The sequence below is a fragment of the Ursus maritimus genome, unplaced genomic scaffold, assembly GCF_017311325.1.
Source record: "Ursus maritimus isolate PB19 unplaced genomic scaffold, ASM1731132v1 scaffold_1, whole genome shotgun sequence".
Taxonomy (NCBI): domain Eukaryota; kingdom Metazoa; phylum Chordata; class Mammalia; order Carnivora; family Ursidae; genus Ursus; species Ursus maritimus.
The window spans coordinates 92,644,419-92,663,649 of NW_024423343.1; the positions used below are offsets into that span (position 1 = coordinate 92,644,419).

Below are 19,231 nucleotides of genomic sequence, written 5' to 3' on the forward strand. Positions count from 1 at the left end.
GTCTTCCCAGCTTCTTCATTCCTAAAAAACTGGTTTCCTATTCTGGGGGTGCACAAACCTCTTTCCATCTTTTTCCCAACAGAAAGACTGGTCCCTCTATCTGGAATGCTCTTTACTTGCATTTTTATATGACTGGCTTCTATTTTTTTTAATGTTTTTTTATTATATTATGTTGACTGGCTTCTATTTTTACCATTCTGTCTAAAGTGTTCTCCCTTTCCAGATGCTTGACACTCCATAATACTGCCTCCTGAGGATTATTTCCTTCTATAAGCAGATATCTCTCATGGTTTGGAGTTGTTTGTTTGCTTATTTATTTCCTATATCTTCCATGAAGTTCCATGAAAGCAGGAACCTAGTCTCTCTTATACATGGCTGTGTTATTAACACCTAAGTACTGGGTCCTTCATACATTAGGTACTTAATAAATACATGCCACATGCCAAAGGATTATCTATTGTGACCCACCAAATGCCAGGGCTCTTTGGAGTATGACTTAGGAGGGTGAGAAATATATAAATGAGAAAAGACAAGAAGAAAATGAGTTAGGGGGGTATGTTTTGGGTGGGCCTCCTCTAGCTGGAGCCATCATTACAGAAAGTATTCTGAGCTACCAGTGAGTGCATATAGCGCATATATCTCATAATGAGATGAGGAGGGGGCAGCAAAGTGGATGGGAACAGCTGAAAATAGGAAAGGCAAGCCCTTAAAACAAATTTCACTGGACTAATAGTTTTGCTGATAGTAATAGCGTGCAACTAACTTTATTCTGGAAAATGCTGCCAAGAGTTTGTTCTTAACTACTAGGCTCTACCAACCAGCAAATAATAAGAAATTCCTATATTTAAACTGTGCTAGGTGATGATGATTGTTAATAAGTGAGTCCCTATGGAGTCCCATGAAACGTGGGAGAGAAAGAAGTCTTTGGCCGGTGGGGTGACCAGGAAGCTCCCGTGAAGGACTTAACGCCAGGTACTAGAGAGGGGAGAATTAGACCCGATGGAGGTGAGGGGTGTGATGCAAAGTGTGGTCTCAGGGATGTGTCTCACATATTCACGGACTGTAAAAGGCAACTTGGCGGGAAGTAGACCTTGAACACGATGTTGAAAAATTTGGTTTTATATCCTGATTTCAGAATGGACTCCCAGGAGATTCTGAGTGGATGAGTAATGAATTGAAATTGGTGTTCCTAAAAGTGAGAGGTAGCGGATGGAGGAGAGAGTCTACGGCTGGGAAGGGAGTCCATCGGTTTCCTACCACAGACCATCATTTGGGCATACCCTGTCTGGGGCACTGCTGTCCCAGCCCTCCTCCTGGTGGGGGAAACAAGGAGCAAGAGGCCATATGCTGGGGGCTGTGAGGTCAGGTTTTGTTACAAGCTCATTAGAGTTGGAGCAATTGAGGGGGCTGTGGATAATACTTCTTTTCAATTTTATCAAAAGCTGACTGGTATAGTATGCTATTAAGTTCAGCTTTTCTTTGATAGCAGGACGATGGCTATGTGTTTTGTGTGGGTTATGAGCAATTTCTGTACCTCCAAGTGCATCCTGAATCATCAAAGATGTATTAGATTATGTTAACTTAGTATTTAAGGTTAGCTGGTTTTTAAAGTAATCTGTGCATAATTATAACTTACACACAAGTTGTAGTTTATTGCCTTTAAGTCATTTTTGCAAGTTAGAAAGGTGAGTTTCAGAGAGGCTGAATGACGTGTCCAAGGTTACTTGACAAATGGGTAGGAAAGCCTGGACTAAAACCTGTTTCTTTTACTTCAGGCCATTTATATCTTTGTGAAGACTGGAAGCAAGTGCTTAATACGCATAATATATTCTTGCTAACCAGGGCACTTAGTCATTCTAGAGCTAGCAACCACAGTGGAGTACAGAGATTACCTATATCCGATATGGTAAAATGCAATGGGTGTTCAAATACTCCTTGACAATGACATGTCCTCCACCATTCATGAGGAATCCACCTGTCCTAGAGGGAATGTCTCTTATAATGTTCCCCACATCTGTTCAAATTAAATATTTTACAAGGAAATATTGGCAGTAATGTTCAGGTTTCAGTTTCCTGTCCTCGGACCTTGGGCTCAGCCACTCTTGGTTATGGAGCCTGGTTTTGTCAGTTTGATCTCATGGAATTTGCAGACAGCATCTATGTGCACAGTAACAGAATGATTCTGGCTGATAGAGGGAGGGCAAGTGTGGAGCAAGCGTGGCATGAAACAGACTGTTTGTTTTTTTCCACAGTCTGCTGATTCAACCTGCAAACCCATTCCCCAACTCCATTAGCAAGACCTATAAAAACATAGGGGCCTCAGTAAAGATGACTCTGACATTTGCAACACGGAGAGGTCTTTTGAGTTGAGAGAGCCCAGTTCTGCATTTATGATTCAGGTCTGGGTATTTTGGCTGCAAAACTTGTTTCTGGTTAGAAAGCTAAAAACAAGGGTCTAAACACTATTCACTTGGATGGTAAAACACATGCTCACTTTTTGCAGTGACCTTGGAAACAGAAGGGGAATTCTTATAAATCACAAAGGAAAATAAATAACTTCACCCATGGAGGGAAAGAGACAGCTTGAGAAAAGGGACTTTGGAAAAAGGCTGTCTCTAGACAGCAGTCTTGTGGTAAGTACTAAATATTCATTTACCACTATATGTTTTGGCTTAAAATGCATTATTCTTTGACTGTTATTTCCTGAACCCTGTGCTTTTGAAACCTCTATTCCAGTTACCCCATTAGCCATATCCCCTGGGATTTGGTTTCATTTATTTTTTACAAAGTCAAAAGCCAGCAAATTATTGGAATGTTTGTATAGTGTCTTAATAGGCAAATGTCATAATCTGTCAACATTATATATAATTACATTAATTCCAGCTGAAGTAGACTTTAACCTATAGAAAAACACTACTGTAAAGCTGATGCCAAATGCCAAGCCTATATATAGTTGTTCCATCACCCATTTATCTTCATTTGGGGGATAAGTTGAATAAGAATGTAATAGAGCTTCAAATATTGAAGAGTGAAGAGTCCCTGAGATCTTCTTAGGTACGTACCAGAGTTCAATTGTTTATAAACTTTCTTTCTAAGAATGTGAATGCTGATGGGCGTCATTCTTAAAAACCTGGTTGTGTTTGCTTTCGTATATGAAAATCTGGTTAGTCCAAGGAAAGAGACTAAGTCCCTGATTTCGGAAGGTTGGCTGCTCTCTGAGCTCAGACGTGTGCATCACCCCTTCTCTTCCCTAATGCATGTGAACAGAGCAAGAAATCAAGTGAGTCATTCCTTTCTCTTTTGCTCATTTACTGAAGTAGAGATTGCCCTCAGCTCCTTCTTTTGCATGTTGTGGAAGGATGTGCTTTATTCATTTGTGTGCTCCCAGCACTTGGCCTAGAGTCCGGGTCGGACTCCAATCAAATATTTGTTGAATGGATTTGTCAGTTGCACTTCTCCCACTCTGCTGGTATAGGTCTGGCTCCACCAGTGTATAGACTAGCTAGTTATCCCATAATTGCTGAGGCTTAATGTCACAAACTGTTGCTGGATATGAGTTTCCGGGAATAGAGAAAAGGATTACATTAAACTTTTGTGTCTAGTTTCTCTCTTGTTTTTAGATTCAATTTCTGTGTCTGTGTGGGCTGTGTGCTGACCAGCCTACCTTTGGAGGCTAAGAACTCTTACAGCATTTTAGAGTCTCCTCCCAAAGGATGTGCCCTCTTCTCATGTCTTAGGGCTTTCTGTCTTCCAGGGTGAATGTGATGCAAATAGCCTGTGTGTGTGTGTGTGTGTGTGTGTGTGTGTGTGTGTGTGTATTTATATGTCTATTCCCTGGGGATAGTTTCGGGGAAAACTTAGGATAAAAAGATAATTTCTCAGCCCCTCCTTTTCCAAAGAAAACACTTTTTACCTATTAACCTGCCAATAGGGTCTGTCATATATCGAAGCAGAGGACAGATATATATATATATATATCTTATATATTATAATATATGAGCAGCACAGGAAAGGTTCTCCTATTAAAAAAAATTTTTTTATTATGAGAGAGAGCTCAAGTCAGGGGAAGGAGCAGAGGGAGAGGGATAAGCAGACTCTGAGCTAAGCACAGAGCCTGATGTGGGGCTTGATCCTACAACCCCGAGATCACAACCCAAGCCGAAATCAGGAGTCAGACACCTAACTGATTGAGCCACCCAGGCGCTCTGCAGGAAACGTTCTCTTAACCCAGAAATATCCTTGCTGATTAGTCCCTAAAATCCCAAATTCTGCCTTCCATGCCAGAGAATGTGTAAAGATGCTATCCATGAAAGCATGCTAAGCTATTGTCTTTTAATAATTCATAGTAGCACTCATTAATAAAAGGTCTTGGATCTTTCCCAAATGTCAAGCAGCTGAGCAAAATTTTGTGGAGAGAATTGGTAAACAATAGGATGAAGAGCAGGGAGTGCTGGGATGCAGGACTGGGTTGGGGCAGGGAGGGGAGAGGAGAGGCAGCAAATTACCCTGAGGGCATCAGGTACCTGCAAATCAGAGAAAGAGGCAACAGTCTTAATGAAACCATTGTCCATATTGAAATTTTGCTCAGGGACAGGCTTGACTGTGAGCATAAATCAAAGCCTGTCATAGTAGCAGTGCTAGTTGAAAGCCCACAACCAAGCTTGGGTTCCCATTGGCGCATGGCTCTGCCCTGAGTCTTGCGGGGCCTGCAGATCCATTTTCTGACTTAACAGCATCAAAGTAGACTGTGAAAATAAAAACCCGTTGCTTGGCACCACCTGAGAAACTTAATCCTATTAAATCTCCCCAAATGATGCTTAAGCAAAGTTTTTGCACTAGTGCAATATCTTCCTTATTTCCTGGAGGTAGATTAAGTGTTTGGTCTGCATGTGCATAATTGGGAAAATCCTGAAAGACTGTGCTCTCTTATGAGTAGGTGGCCTGGGGTGTGGGAGGCCTTAAATGCCACTGTATGATCTACAGTTTAGGCCACGTGACTATAAATATGACTTCTGTTTTAGCGTTATGTTCTTTCCTCATATAAGATGCTGAGGCAGTGAGAGCAAGAGTACTCATTTTGAGCTGGTGCTTTAAGAGTGAGACCCACTGAGAGTCCCTTGAGTGAATTCTCTTGCAACCATCAGGGAGAGAGGTAGACGAGGATGAGCTCAACGCTCACTGGCCTGTAAAGGACTTAAACCCAAGACATTGCCCTTCTCTTTGGCTCCCTGCTGAAACCACACAAATAACTAGGAGAGAAACACAAGATGATGATCCTGGATTAGGGTTACCGGAAAATACAAGGGGAAAGAAACACCTGGCATCATATGCCACCCTTCTTTTTCAAGGCATGTTTACTTTATTCCACTTTATGTTGTGTTTTTTTTTTTTTTTATCATAGAATGCTAGATTGGGACTGGGTTATCCAGCCTCCTCACTTTGCAAAAGAAATTATTCCTCAGTGAGGTTCAGTGTTTTTCTCGAGTTCCCACAAGTAGCGTGCAGTGCAGGTCTCCTACCCTCACTTCACTGCCTTACATTTTACTGCATAAAATCCCGGTAAGAGAAGATGTCCCTTTGGAAAACTGAATAGAGGAAAGAGAAATACACTAAATCTTAAGTCCTGAAATTCCACCACAGTAATCATTATGACCCACATTTTTGAGAATTAGAAGGCCCAGAGGTAATTTCCACTTTCACATTTTGCGGGAAAAAAATTCCTCATAATGTACAGTAAGAATAAGGTACTATTAACTTCATTATACTTTTTATTTTACATAATCAAATCATGAAGTGTTGAGTAGAAATTATAGCTCCCTTGCAACAGCTTTTAAATTTGTAGGCTGGTGGAACCACAGAATAAAGAAACTCACGGCCCAGATACTGAAAAAAACTCCCCATTGGGGGACGATCACTCGTGGTCTTCAGTAACAATTTTGCCTTCAGGACAGGACACCGGGAAGGTTTGAGAGAGAGAGAGAGAGAGAGAGAGAGAGAGAGAGAGTGTGTGTGTGTGTGTGTGTGCGTGCGCGTCTCAGTAGCATTGAAGTGTTCTTTGATGTTGATTTTTTTACTTGATAAATCACCCTTTTTAAGAAGAAAGTGACAGGTAAGTGAAACTGAAATGAAAAATATGTTTCAATGTGGGGGGTAAGTACCCTGAGAGAAAGACAAGTGACTACAAGTTTGCCTTCCCCAGTAGGAGTGTGCCGAGGAGCCGCACGTCTGCGGCAAGTACAGTCTTCTCTCCAATAACAATAAAAATCACCCCAGAAATCGAGGCCTCTTCTTGACCCAAAGCTGTTCCACCTACCCCAGGATGCTTTTTGATCAGAAAAAGTCAGCATTTCACACTGTGCTTTTTTATTTGCAAGAATCATTCCCAGGCTGCCTATATAGCTATTTGATACTTGTGGCCATGATAACATTTAACTGATGAGAAGGCTGGGAAGTGAATTATCTTTTTTTTTTTTTTTTTTTTTTTACCAGCTCACATTTCAATAGCAGAAATTCCCTTTTAATTTGAGGAAAAATTACTTTTTGCTTTTAGGCACAGAAAGGAGTAAACTTTTTTTTCATGAATGACAAATTCTTTCGTGGTACCCCTTCCTTTTTTCCCCTTCCAGAAGAAAGACAAAACGTTGGCCACACTAGATCCTCAGCTCCTACAGCAGGGCAATTTTGATAAACTCACGAGAGCAGGAAAGGCCCCACACCAAGCCCCTCAATTCATCCTTCAGCCTCTCGATGGTTTGTATCCAAATTATTAGAGTGATTAGGCCTTCCACAGTCACACATGAAGCCAAACAATAAGCAGCACTAGAAAACCTGCGTCACATTTAAGACATTGTAGTAGCTCTGGGATGTGTTGGATAGTCACCACTTTTCCGTGTAGATCCACTCCAGCCTTCTCTGCCTGGCTGTGCACCCCTGGAAGATGTGCCACATGGACCATATCAAAAGGATCTTGTTTTCTGGCATCTAGATGGGTTTGGCCAATGAGGGGACCTAGCACAAGATCAGAGGTCAGGAAGAGAGGTCAAGGTGATGGCTTTCCTGTTCGCTCCTTGCCTGGTCCTAGACCACAGTGACTGGACTACTCTACCTAAGGTCACAGCTTTTGTTGGGCAACCGTCTCTCACAAAACCACAGGTCTCTCTGTGTTCTGGCACCTTCCCTCTCCCCATGTCCCTTCAGGCTTCTTGGTAGTAATGACACTTGGATATTGCCAGCCCGTCTCATGTTGGTCTGCTTTAGGTCTGCCCATCCTTTATTGTCTGGTTCCTTTACCAAAATCTTCTCAGTTTAGATGATTTGCATGTGCCATCGTTTTCCTGCAGAGCCCCCTGACTGATACAAGATCATAGTTTATTGGTTGAAGCTGACCTGATCAGCAGGAAAAGTGATATACCACAGAGGAGATAGATGGTGTGGCATTGACTGTGAGAGGCACCAAGTCATGGCGGGGGGAGGCTGTAAGGAGCACTGTGGAGGAGGAGCTGGAGTTAGCAATTTGAGAGCTTGCTTCAGTAGCGCATGTATGACAGCTGAAGCGATGTGGAGAATTTGGTGGGTGAGCAGAGAAGAAAGGGGCAACCCAAGAATATTGTCCTATACCCTCGGCTAACAACTCATTTCATTGTGGAATTATTTTTTTTCCCCAGGGAAACTTCTTCCTTATAACAAATTGTGATGGTTAATTTTATGTGTCGACTTAACTAAGCTCTGGTAAAACATTACTTCTGGGTGTGTCTGCGAGATTAGCATTGGCATCAGTAGACCCAGTAGAGAAGTTCGCCCTCACCACTGTGGGTGGGCATCATCTGATTGACTGAAGACCTGAATGGGACAGAAATGTCGACACAGAGCAAACCTGATCTCTGCATGAGCTGAGACATCTTCTTCTGTCCTCAGACACCAGTGCTCCTTGCTTTCAGGACTTAAGACTTGGAGTGGGACTTAAGCTATTGGCTCCCGTGGTTCTCAGGACTTAGGGTTTGGACTGGAGCTACAGCACTGGGTTTCCTGGGCTACCAGCTTGCAGACAGCATATCATGGGGCTTCTCAGCCTCTATAATCATGACTCCATCCCTTATAATAAATCCCTCTATATTTATCCTTGCGTTTATAATTATATTTACAGAGGGACAGAACCCTGACAAATTCACAAATGTAAAACTGTACTGCTTCATCTTCAGTAATTTCACCCCAGGTTAGTGACTGGAAGGAATTCTAAAGCAGAGTTTCTAGCAAACTCTGTGAAAAGCCAAATAATGAATCTTTTAGGCTTTCCAGGCCAGCTGAGCAGTCATAAGTACTCAGCTCTGCTGTGGGAACCTGAAGGCAGCCACAGACAATACATGAATAAATGGACATGGCTTATGTTCTAATAAAACTTTATTACACTGGCAGCAGGCTGGATTCTAGAGGATATCTGTATGTGGTAGAGAAATGGGAAACCTGAAGGTCTAGTTCACTTTTTCTGGGTGCTGACTTTCTGAATGGGGACTTGTGTTTACCCTCAGGATGAGCAATATGCTGAGGCAGGCAAGGGAGCAAGTTTAGGATGTCAAGCAAAGATGTGTGTATCCAAGAGCAAAGGTTCATATTTTAGAAAGCTCAGAACTCACTGAATCTTTTTCTAAATGCAAAACGAGCATTGTTGGTATTGCTCAGTGCAGCCAGTGGATTGTGAAAACTACCCCAAAAATCTGTATTTTTGTGGTGCTTCAGGTATACCCGTGCTTTCTTGACTCTCTTGGTGCTGTAATTGGGCTACCTCTCATTGTAGAAGTGCTGTGCAGAGCACAGGCCACTAGGTTGCTAGAGGTTTCTAGCTACTCAAATCCAAGCTAGCCTTGATCCCCTTCTACTAATGGAAGCATGTATGAAATATGGTTTACTCAGTGCCTCTTGCCAGGAGTCCTGACCTTTGTGCTCTGATACCAAGATTGTTTGAGATTTTTCAAGCAAGTGTCAAGGAGAGAAAGGTCAATGAATAAGAGGGAGGTTTGGATTCCCCAGTTGCTTCATGCCCTCAACAGGGCTACTGTCTCAGCTGCCCCCTGGGTGTGCCGAGAAGGACAAAGACCATGCACTGAAGCCAGGTGTGGGAAACCCCATTTTGGGGAAAAAGCAACAGGTAGAGAACAGAAAGAGCTTTGGCCTGGGTTAGCTACCTTTCCAAAGTGTTGTGCCAAATCTTTGCGCCTCCTCGACAGAAGGCGATGTTGGAGCAAGAAAAGTGTCAGATGCTTAAATGCATATTTACCCAGTGAATCTGTCCAACAGCCTAGCTGAGCCCATCATGGCAGGTCAAGAACATGCTGGAGGAATGGAATGTCCTGCTCAGCTCCCTCAGCAGCACAGACCCCTGGGGGCTCTGGGTAGATTTGGTGTGGATGGGCTGGGAGAAGACAGAGCGGCTTAGCCAGGTGGGTACAGCCACAAATACCTGGTTGCTAGGGGTCTTAAAGGGGCCCAGATGAGCAGGAAAACATCAGAACTGACCACAAGCAGTGCTGGGAGGAGGATGGAGATATAAGCAGAATTGTTGCTGAAATGGTCTGAATGGAAGGCGGGACAAAAGAACAGAAATAGAATACACCCAAGCAGCAGACATAGACTATGTCAGCAGTGGGGACTGGTAAATTCCAGTGGGGTGCCGGGCTAGCTCAGTTGGTGGAACATGTGACTCTTGGAGTTGTAAGTTTGAGCCCTGCACAGAGGGTAGAGATTACTTTTTAAAAAAATCTTGGTGCTCGCTTCAACAGCACATATTCTAAAAATTGGAATGATACAGAGAAGATTGCATGGTCCCTGCACAAGGATGGTGGTAAGGTCTACCATGAAAGCCACTTTAGCAGACGGCTCAGCATGTGCAGACAGTGGAGCCAACCATGAACCAAGATGGCTCCAGGGCGGACCAAGATGGCTCCCTTCCCTTGGTGAGAAGAGCTGAAATTTACCGAGGCTTGCTGTGTGCCAGACACTCTGCTCAGTGCTTTAGATAGAAATTGTCATTCAGTACTCATGATACCCTTTAAGATAGGAACTTTAATTATTCCTATTTTATGAATAAAAAATTTTAAGCCTAACAAGGTAAGGAACTTCCTCAAAGCTATAGAACTTGGTGTACGGTAGACGTGGGATTTCAACTCCCTTCCGGCTGCCCCCAGATCATGCTGTTACTCCACAGCTAGCAGCTCAGAAGCAGAAAACCTTGTTTGCCAGTGACTGGGATCTCCTTCCCTGGTGCTTTCCAACATTAAACAGCCCCAGCTTCAACAGGGCTAGAGGTTTACAGGTGTATTAGCACACCTGCCATCTCTGTGCCTGCCGATGACGGAGGCCAGGCCTAATTTCAGTAAAACAATTATCAAAGTGCTTGAGGTTGGGAGAGAGGGGGCTACAAGGAAAAAAGATTGCATGTGCTGGAACTTGGTCTAGGTCTGATTTCTGGTCTTGTGCTTTTTCTGATTAATCAAGTCTTGGAACCAAATTCTGTAGAGATTAAAGTTTATAATAGCATATCTATATAATACATAACATATACCCTATATCTATAATTTTGTGTTTTCACCCACATGAGTACTCATTGTGGTGTATACATGTACACAATGAGGATATTGATTGGAATGGGAGTAGAGTAGGGAGGAGTGGTGAATGACAGGGCATATCCAATGTCTAGCTGTTTGCCCAGGATACAACAGGATTTATAACTGGAGTGATGAGCCTATCTAATGGTTGCATATTCTTTTGGCTGAGCCATTGACTGATGGGGCTGGGTAGAGACCAACATCATTTCCTATGAGGACATCCCCCTACCAAATGCCTTTTGTTCGTTCCCCACTTGAAATTGATGCCTCCCCCTCTGATGTTGCACAAAGGAATGTCTGCCTTCATTACAGTGGTGGCTCATCCCAAATGACTCCTCTTCCCTTCACCTTCCTTCTGTCCATCATTGAAAGTAAGGAAGTCTGCCACCATAACCATATATTCCAGAATTCTTGTTAAAATTCCCTTTCCTGAGCTGCCATAATATTTACCTCTGGTCTTCATCACTGCATGTAACACTTTGTCTCATGACTGTCCACCTTAAATCAGGGTGTCTCAATCTGTATGACATTTTGGACCCTGTGCTTCTTTGTTGTGGGGTTTGGGGTATTCTGGGCATTGCAGGATTTTCAGCAGCATTCCTGGCTTCTATCCACCAGATGCCAAGAGCACCCCTTGCCCAGCTGTGACAATGGAACTGTCTCCAGACATTGCCCAGTATCCTCTGGGAAGCAGCTCAGCCCTGACTGAGCTGAATTGTAAGCTCCAAGAGGGCACAAGCCATGTTATACTCACATTTGGGTCCCTAAAGTCTGACACATGGAAAACACTCTGTGCAATGAATGAATGAGTGAGTGAACTTACCAGTGAGTAGCCGTTCATGGGCTAAGTACCCATTAGCAGGAAGTACTGGGTACGGAGGAAGGGGGCACTACCTGGAGGAGGCCCTGAGCACTGGTTCAGAAGTTTGGGATGGCAACATTTTCTGTTTTACCAAGGATGATTCTAGCTTATGTATAAAGACTTGTATTTGCATCAGAGATTCTTAACAAAATACTTGGACCCTCTTGAGTTCTGGAGTGCTTGATAGGGCAAGTTTATGGAAAGGCTCCAGGGGTTTTGAATTCTCTAAAGTATATTGTATTAAATTTTATATGTATGTGCATATGTGCACATTTTTCTGGGGAGGGAGTCCATAGCTATAATCATATTCTCAAAGGTATCTGTGACCCAAGAATGGTTAGGTAGCTTCCTCTGCCATTAGTCTAGCAAGCTGGGCCCACAGGACCTGCACACAGATGGCTTACCTTACCCAGGTCCCAGAGCAAGAGCTCAGAAGTGCCTGGTTCTATCCCTGTACCCATCTGCTGCAGTGAATGCTGTATGCCTGTCTCAGACATAGCTCTGCACATACTTGGCATCTCAGAGATCACTTAATCAAAATAGGAACTGGGAACATTTTGAAAACCCTTTGTAAGTGCCTTTATTGATAGATGGTGATACTGCATCTTAAGAAATAAGTGCAAATGAGCAGAGACGTTTGCTTGGCATGTTCTGTGTTTTCTTAGGGCTCAGGAATCTGCTTGTCATTCTCCTGGTGTCTCACCATCTTTCAACAATGGGAATCATCAGATCATACAAGTTTCCATGGCAACCGAGGTTTCTGTATCCTCCTCTGGCAGCCTCAGATTGTTCCTGTGGCAGATTCTCTAGTGCTTTGTCCACAACAAGAGGTAGAGCTTTCATCGATCTCCTTAGAAGCTGGTCCTCAAACCCAGGAGGAGCTGGGTGTTCTCTCTTATAGGTGCCTGTTTTCCTCTCTAGCATTTCTAATTGATCAGCACAGGAATTGAACACCTACTAAGTTCAAAGCACTGTGAAATACTAAGGGTGAAGATTGATGTGAGTGTTAAGAAATGCAAAGCATGATTTCCGTTCGGCAAAACCTTACAAAGTCTAGTCACATATACACAAATCATAGTAATACCAGGAGGTATACAGTGGTGCAAAGAACAAGAGTGATGGGATTTCAAAAGGAGGTTGCTCTTCCAGCTGTATTCATCAGGGTGGGCTTTCCCAAGAAGGAGAGCTTTCATATCTCCCTCAGTGAAATTGGTCCAGATTTAATCTGTGGTGTCCATGAGGTCCCTGAAACAGAAATTTATTGAGAAAAACTCCGTGTCTTAAAAGAATAGAGTAGGACTCCAAGGTGCCTAGATTATACTTGAGGAGTTGCCGAGACCCTAAGAAAGCTCTGTTGTGATCCTCAATTATCCTCTTAATTTCCTCTTGTCCCTTCTTGCTGCTCGCCCATCCTCTTACCCTCTCCCCCCTTCCTGGTGCAGGCATAATGCATCGCAGAGCTAAATCATTTTGATTTCCTTTCTTCTCATTTATCAGTGTATGTTATACCAACTGTATATATATTAGCTGTATTTCAGCAGCCTGTCTCACACTAATTTACCACCCTGTACTATAGTTCATTATTATCAATTAATATTTATTAAGTCTCCACAGGGTTCATGGCTGGGAATTAGGCAGCATTTTCATTATTTCTGTTGCCTTGCCACGTTCTGTTGCCTTGGCTCAGCTTAGCCAGTATTTATGATCTTTCTGCCAGTTTTCTATTCATGTGACAGCCCTCATACTCATCCCCATTTCAATTAATATTTCAAGAGCAAATACAGGAGCCATTGTATTAAAACGCTTCACTTAATAGCAGATGCACTTCCTCGATGCCGTCCCTTTCATGGACTAATTTTGCAATTCTGTCCTAACATGGAATCCCATTTGTCTGGGCTGCTCTCTACAAGCCCAAACAGTGGTTCCTCCCAGTTCCTTTACATTCCAAGCAGTTCCAGATGTTTCCTCCCCATAAATTTCACTTCCTTAACTAGGCTTAATGGATCATAATTGTCCATTTCCGAAGATGCCTCTGGGGTTTGCTTGCCTTCTGTCTTTCAGCACCTTTCTGGTCCTTAGTCATAAGCAATTGTCTTCAGCTTGGTAGGTTTCCTAATATAATTAATTCATTGACTGCTTTCATGCACATAGATGTGTTGAGGGAAATAAAATCATTTGGTCTGATAAATTCTGGAGTCCATCCGTCAGAGCCAGCAGATAAGTAGGTTCAGGGACTGTTGGTCTTTCTGGGAGGAGGAGCTGCTGTCAGAGGCCTGCCATCCCTGGGGATGGTTTGGTCGTGAAGGCTTCCAGTAATCTGATGTGAGTGGATACGAGCCTTGAAGTCTTTGATGTTATCACCCAGATGTGATTGGGATGTGGCTAGTACTGTCATTCCTACCTCCCTGTGTGGAGTTCTAGCTAGATGGCGGTGGTAGGTAGTTACTCAGAGATCTCGTGGGCCAAGTGTAGAGCTCTGCTTGTGGTAGGTCCCTGAGGCAGATTATCTGAACTACTTCCTGTCTGGTGAGGTCTAGCAAAGAGGAAGTGAAGGTAGGAGAGAGCAGGTCTAATGTGGTTAGCATTTCTCATCCTCTTAGGAGGACCTGAGGAACTTTTCATAGTTTTGCCTACAAAGACTGCATCAACAATATTATTTCATTATTCACAGCATCAGTTGAAGTCCTAGGAGGAAACAGATGGCATGCTCAAGCCAGGTGATGGAGGACAGTTTAATAAAAGCCCTTTACAAAGGCAGAGTGGGATGTAGGGAACTCAACAAGATAACAGGGCAAGGGGTTGGCATGGCCATACAACTACATGGCCAGAAGGAGAGAGCCACTTGGTAGCAAGTGTCATCTTAGGTGGAGGGATGCAGCCAACCAGTGCTGGCCCAGCAGGAAGGGGACTGGGGCATGAAAAATCCCACCTCTCCTTCTCCTCTCCAGGGCCCTCCGGAACCTCCCATTTGCTGAACCCAGTTGGAAAACAGAGGGAAAGGGGCCTATAGAGCACCCTGGGGCCCAGAGCAGGGTAGAGAGGGATGGAGAGTGGGTGTGTAGGGGCCAAAATAATGCATCCAACATGTTTATCCTATTATAATCTGCAGCACACCTAGTTTGGAGTAAGAAGAAAATGCTATCCTAAGCCAGGTTAGGTTACTATGTCTCTATTATTAGAAACAGCTTCCTATGAGTTGTTTTCTAGCCCACTCCCTTGGACTCACCAACTTGGTTTAACTGGAACAATATGATGTGACACCTTCATAATACAAGTTCCACATGGCCAGTGACACAGTCTTCTCTCCAAGGTCCTGATAAAAATGCCTATTGCAGGGCTACCTACATGTTGTATGGTGGCTGGGGTACAAAGAGTATAATACAGCAGATTGATCATTACGTTAGAACTCTAAATCTGCAGATTTGAAGCTGAGGGGAGCCCTTCAGTAGATTCAAGTTTCTTGAACTCTCTGAATCTCTGTGTCCTCAGTAGAGAGGTTTCCATGAGTGTAAAAGGAAATAAAGATGAAGAAAGTTGTCTCAGAAACTGTAAGACTCTACACAAATGGAAAGTATTGTGTTATAGCTACGATGGCATTCCTCGCTGCTAAACTTCAGCCTCTCAAAAATATAAGCTGCAGCGGCAGCTTCAGAAGGAAACACATATGAAGAGCCTACTGTGTACAGAACATTCATTTTATTTTGTTTTATTTTATTTTACTCTACTTTGCTTTATTTCATTTTTGTAGAGAGAGAGCGTGAGCAGAGAGGGACAGAGGGAGACAATCTTAAGCAGGCTTCATGCCCAGCACGGAGTATGATGTGGGGCTCGAGGCCATGACCCTGAGATCATGACCTGAGCCAAAATCAAGAATTGGACACCTAACTGACTGAGCCACCCAGGCGCCCCCAGAGCACTCATTTTAAAGAGTGCAGAGGAAAGAGAGGGCATGTAACGTAGTAGAAAGGACATGGGTTGTAAGGAGAATCAAGGGAAGGGATTCAAACGGAGCACACAGCCTAGTGCTTGGCGGGCCACATCCTCCTCCAGGCTGCAAATACGTGGAGCCGGCTGACTTGGCGAGTCCAGATGGCAGTTTTCTTTGTCTGCAGATGGAAGGAGATGTTCAGAAAAGACTTTTTCTCCATGTTGGTTTGTGTATATTCGTACAGGGTGTTTAAAAACCAATGGCATATCCGTGATGTTATCAGCCAGAAATGGGCACCAGGTGTTAACTACAGGTTGTATCTAAGCGGACCTTGGATTCCTTTCTTCTGAGGCCAACTGCCTCAGCCGCCCCCTGTTAATGAGCTGTACTCCAGACCTTCTTATATGGAGCGTTATATTTTTCTGGAACTTTTGGCCTCCTGCTCTCACCCTTGAAGTTCAGCCAGTGTCTATTTATAACAGGCAGTTTTATTCCAAAGGCTTCCAGGAGCGCCTGTAGCCTTCTAAACAAGTGTACAATGACTCCCTGTGCGCAGGGTCCTGCTGGGTCCTCGGCCCCGGGCCCTGTGCCACTGATAGAATCAGGCTGGAGACTGGGCCGCAGAGCCCTCTTTTGTCTGTCTTCTGCCTTCAATTGCTTTGAGCTGTGCCAACTCGGAGCAGTGGGAATCTTGATTTGGGGAAGGGGCTGGAGATCATTTCCCATGTGACTTTCTCTCTTTACTTCGATGGGGGAAGACAGGCTCGGAGGGTTCGAAGAGGGAAAGATTTTCCACTACATAAAGAGAACGAAAGAGGAAACAGGGTCCCAGTGGCCTCTTGCCAGGCCCCAGGAATGCGCCAACCCTGGGAATTGGCCCCTGGCCAGCCTCCTCAGAGGCTGCTGACTTGGGAAAACTGGCTCTCTGGCCGCTGCCAAGAATGCAGACAATGGTCTTTTGGTTATTTCACTTTTGAAAGTTAGGCTTTTGTTTTATTATCACCAAAGGTAACATTTATTGGGCACCTATGTATGCATGCCAAAAGATAAAATGCATGATTGGAAGTCAGTGTAACTTAAACCAAGCAGAAACACCAGGGTCCTCATATAATATTTACAGCCTGTTTCTAATTAGGGCGTAATCCTCTGCTCGGGCATGTTGGTACCTTAGATGTGAGCGCTGAATAGTACTGAAATTCTAGAATTAAAATTAGTTTTTAAGTGCTAAAGTGAGCTGTGTTTATGTCAATTGAAAGGGCTGACATAAAGCTTATTCGATTGTCATTTCACTGGAGAAGGACTTTGAGCAAATGAAGCCCAGAGCCGGTGTGTTCTGAGGCGGGAAAGAGACCGAGATCCAGTCATGGGCTCAGGATGCTGAGTCCCGGGATGGAAAGAGGAGGGACCTACCACACCTTCCCCTCAGTGTGTGATCACGTTGCCTAAAATGATGATGACGATGTTTGTGAACAATCAGATGACCTTCAATTATTCCATATGGTTTTTCATTCCTGTCTGAATCAGTGCTATTGATTGGTAATAATAACAGCAACTAACATTATATGTTTTTATATCCTGGGTGCTAGACTTAATATTCTATTTGTATCAGCTCAATGAATTTTCACAACTCTACAGAGAGATACTATTGATCCCCTTATACAGATGAAGAAACTGAGGCTTAGAAATGAAATAACTTGTCCGAGATCACATGACTAGTAAACACTGAGGTCTGTCTGACCACAAAGCTCATGGGGCTGATACCTGTGCCATCTACATGTACCTTGAACACCTTTCAGAGTTGAGAGGAGGATGTGTCTCTGTGCTGCAATCAGTGACCTTTGTGGCTTCCACTTCCTGTGCTGTTGGGGTTGGCTGCTTTCCAGACGCCGTGTCTGTGCCATAGCTCTGACAGCCATTTTTACAGTGGCTCTTCTCAAAGTAGTTTCTCTGGAGTTTTTTACTCAAGTAACAGTCTGGCCTCGCTCATGTGTAGACACCTACCCCTGTGCTGTGATGAGAGGTCCTACCAGAATTCTGAGCAGTGAAAGTGTGGGGAAAGCCTCTCTGAAGAAGCACCTAGGAGAAGTGCAGGCCCAGAGGTCCTCACAGCTTGTTTTAAGAAAGTTCTATTTATGTGAATCCAGATTTATACAAAAGATGCATTTTTCCAGAGAGATTCCTCATACAACAAAGGACTCACCAGAAGATTTTTTTTTAAATAGACTTTAATGCCTTATAAATCAAATTGAATTTTCGAAACTCAGTTTGCAGTGATAGTTTCCCATGGAGCTAAATGTCCAACATCAGACCTTTTTTTTCCCTGTGATGGAAAACAGATCACAGATGATATTTTGAGTTAAAGCATTTTCCCCAGGAGTCCTGAAGAGCCTGGAGAGTGTGTCATCATGCATGGAAGGAGTTTTCACTCAGGGGACAAAGAGGAAACTCACAACCAGGACTCCCAGGCTTCGACTCCTCCCTAGTGGTGTCTTTGTTCCTCCTGAACTCTTAACAGTTCGGAGGGGATGATGGACAGTGTGGTGTAGAGTAAAGAATGGCTGGTATCTTGCAGTTAATCCAGCAAATCAGGTATCTTCAGACTTTCCTGCTCTTCTCTGAAGGACTTCTGTGGGTCTACAAAATTTCTTCCCTCATGGCAAAATAATTTGCAATTAATGGTTAAATGTTTACTTTTACACATACCATGGGGCCCAATCTTCTGAAGAGAGGAAAGGGAAAGAAGAAAGAGGGAAAATTAACTTAGATGTAGATTATTGGCCATTGGTGACGTGCTGGGCACTGCACAGATCAATCATACCTATTTTGATGAATTATTTTATTCAAATATTTATTGTGCTTGGTTCTTCATGGAATTCTGTGGTGAACAAGACAACTGTCATTCTTCTCTCATGGAACTAATATTCAAATAATTCTCCCAGCAACCTGTGAAGCATATATTATAAGTCCCATGTTAGAGATGTAGAACCTGAGGCTCCAAAGGTTAAATTCCCCATCCCAAATCACATAAGTTAGCATGAGTTGGCACCTTCAGTTTCTGAACCAGAACCATGTCTGACCAAAGGCCAGTTCATTGATTATTCTATTCTCTGTACTATTCGTAACACTCAAGGATCAAATCTGTATTGCTTGGTTAATGGAATACTGTCTGGAAATAAAAGCGACAAAATATTGTTTTTAAATGAGTTAACTAAGAGGAGTCGTAGCCTAAGAGGAGCAGGAAGAGAGTTTATCCTTTTTCCTGTGTGGTTACTGGATTTCAGGGGAAAATTGGAAAAGCAAATACAGTGGTTATTAGTAAAGGCACAGCCATTCAAGCCGCATATTTGGTTTTCAAAGTCCTCTGCTCAGAGAGGATCTAACTGAAGAGGGCTGCCCCTGTCAATAAGCATGTTGCTGGAGGGCTCCTTTAGAAAAGAAAATGAAAACAGCTAACAGGACACGCATCTCTTAGCATCATAAAATAGGACCCTGCTCTGCCACTGACTAGCGGTGTGCCCTCCTCAAACCCTTTACATTTTCCTGAGCTTCTGTTTCCTTCTGCACTTATAAAGGATCAAGTGTTACAAGAGCAGCAACAACAAAAAATTTGAGAAAGTGAACACTTAAACCCCAGGAGCGAGGAGAAATGTGATAAAGCAAGAACGAGGAAATGGGGGAGAGCGGGGGAGGGGTTGACTTGTCCACAGTTCTACCCCAGTGCCCAGCAGAGGGGAGTGTTGAGAGAGAGGGTCCATGACTTGCTGGGTGAAAGAGAAAATGAATGATAACGGTCACTCTAATAAAGAGGAAACAAAGTGTCGTTGCTGGTGGCACTGGCTTTGT

At 43.5% G+C, this 19,231-nt stretch overlaps 1 protein-coding gene and 1 non-coding gene across 2 annotated transcripts in view; both read left to right on the forward strand.

Annotated features, from left to right (window-relative positions):
* The first annotated feature begins 2,564 nt into the window (after nucleotides 1-2,564).
* NCKAP5 (NCK associated protein 5) overlaps nucleotides 2,565-19,231 on the forward strand; it is a 759,472-nt gene continuing 742,805 nt past the window's right edge. Inside the window, exon 1 of the mRNA XM_040636836.1 lies at nucleotides 2,565-2,633. Coding sequence (XP_040492770.1) covers nucleotides 2,565-2,633 — 69 coding nt within the window. The remainder of the gene's footprint in view (nucleotides 2,634-19,231) is intronic.
* On the forward strand, nucleotides 9,758-9,864 carry LOC121099915. Its single transcript, XR_005831645.1, has one exon. It is a non-coding gene; the product is annotated as a U6 spliceosomal RNA (small nuclear RNA).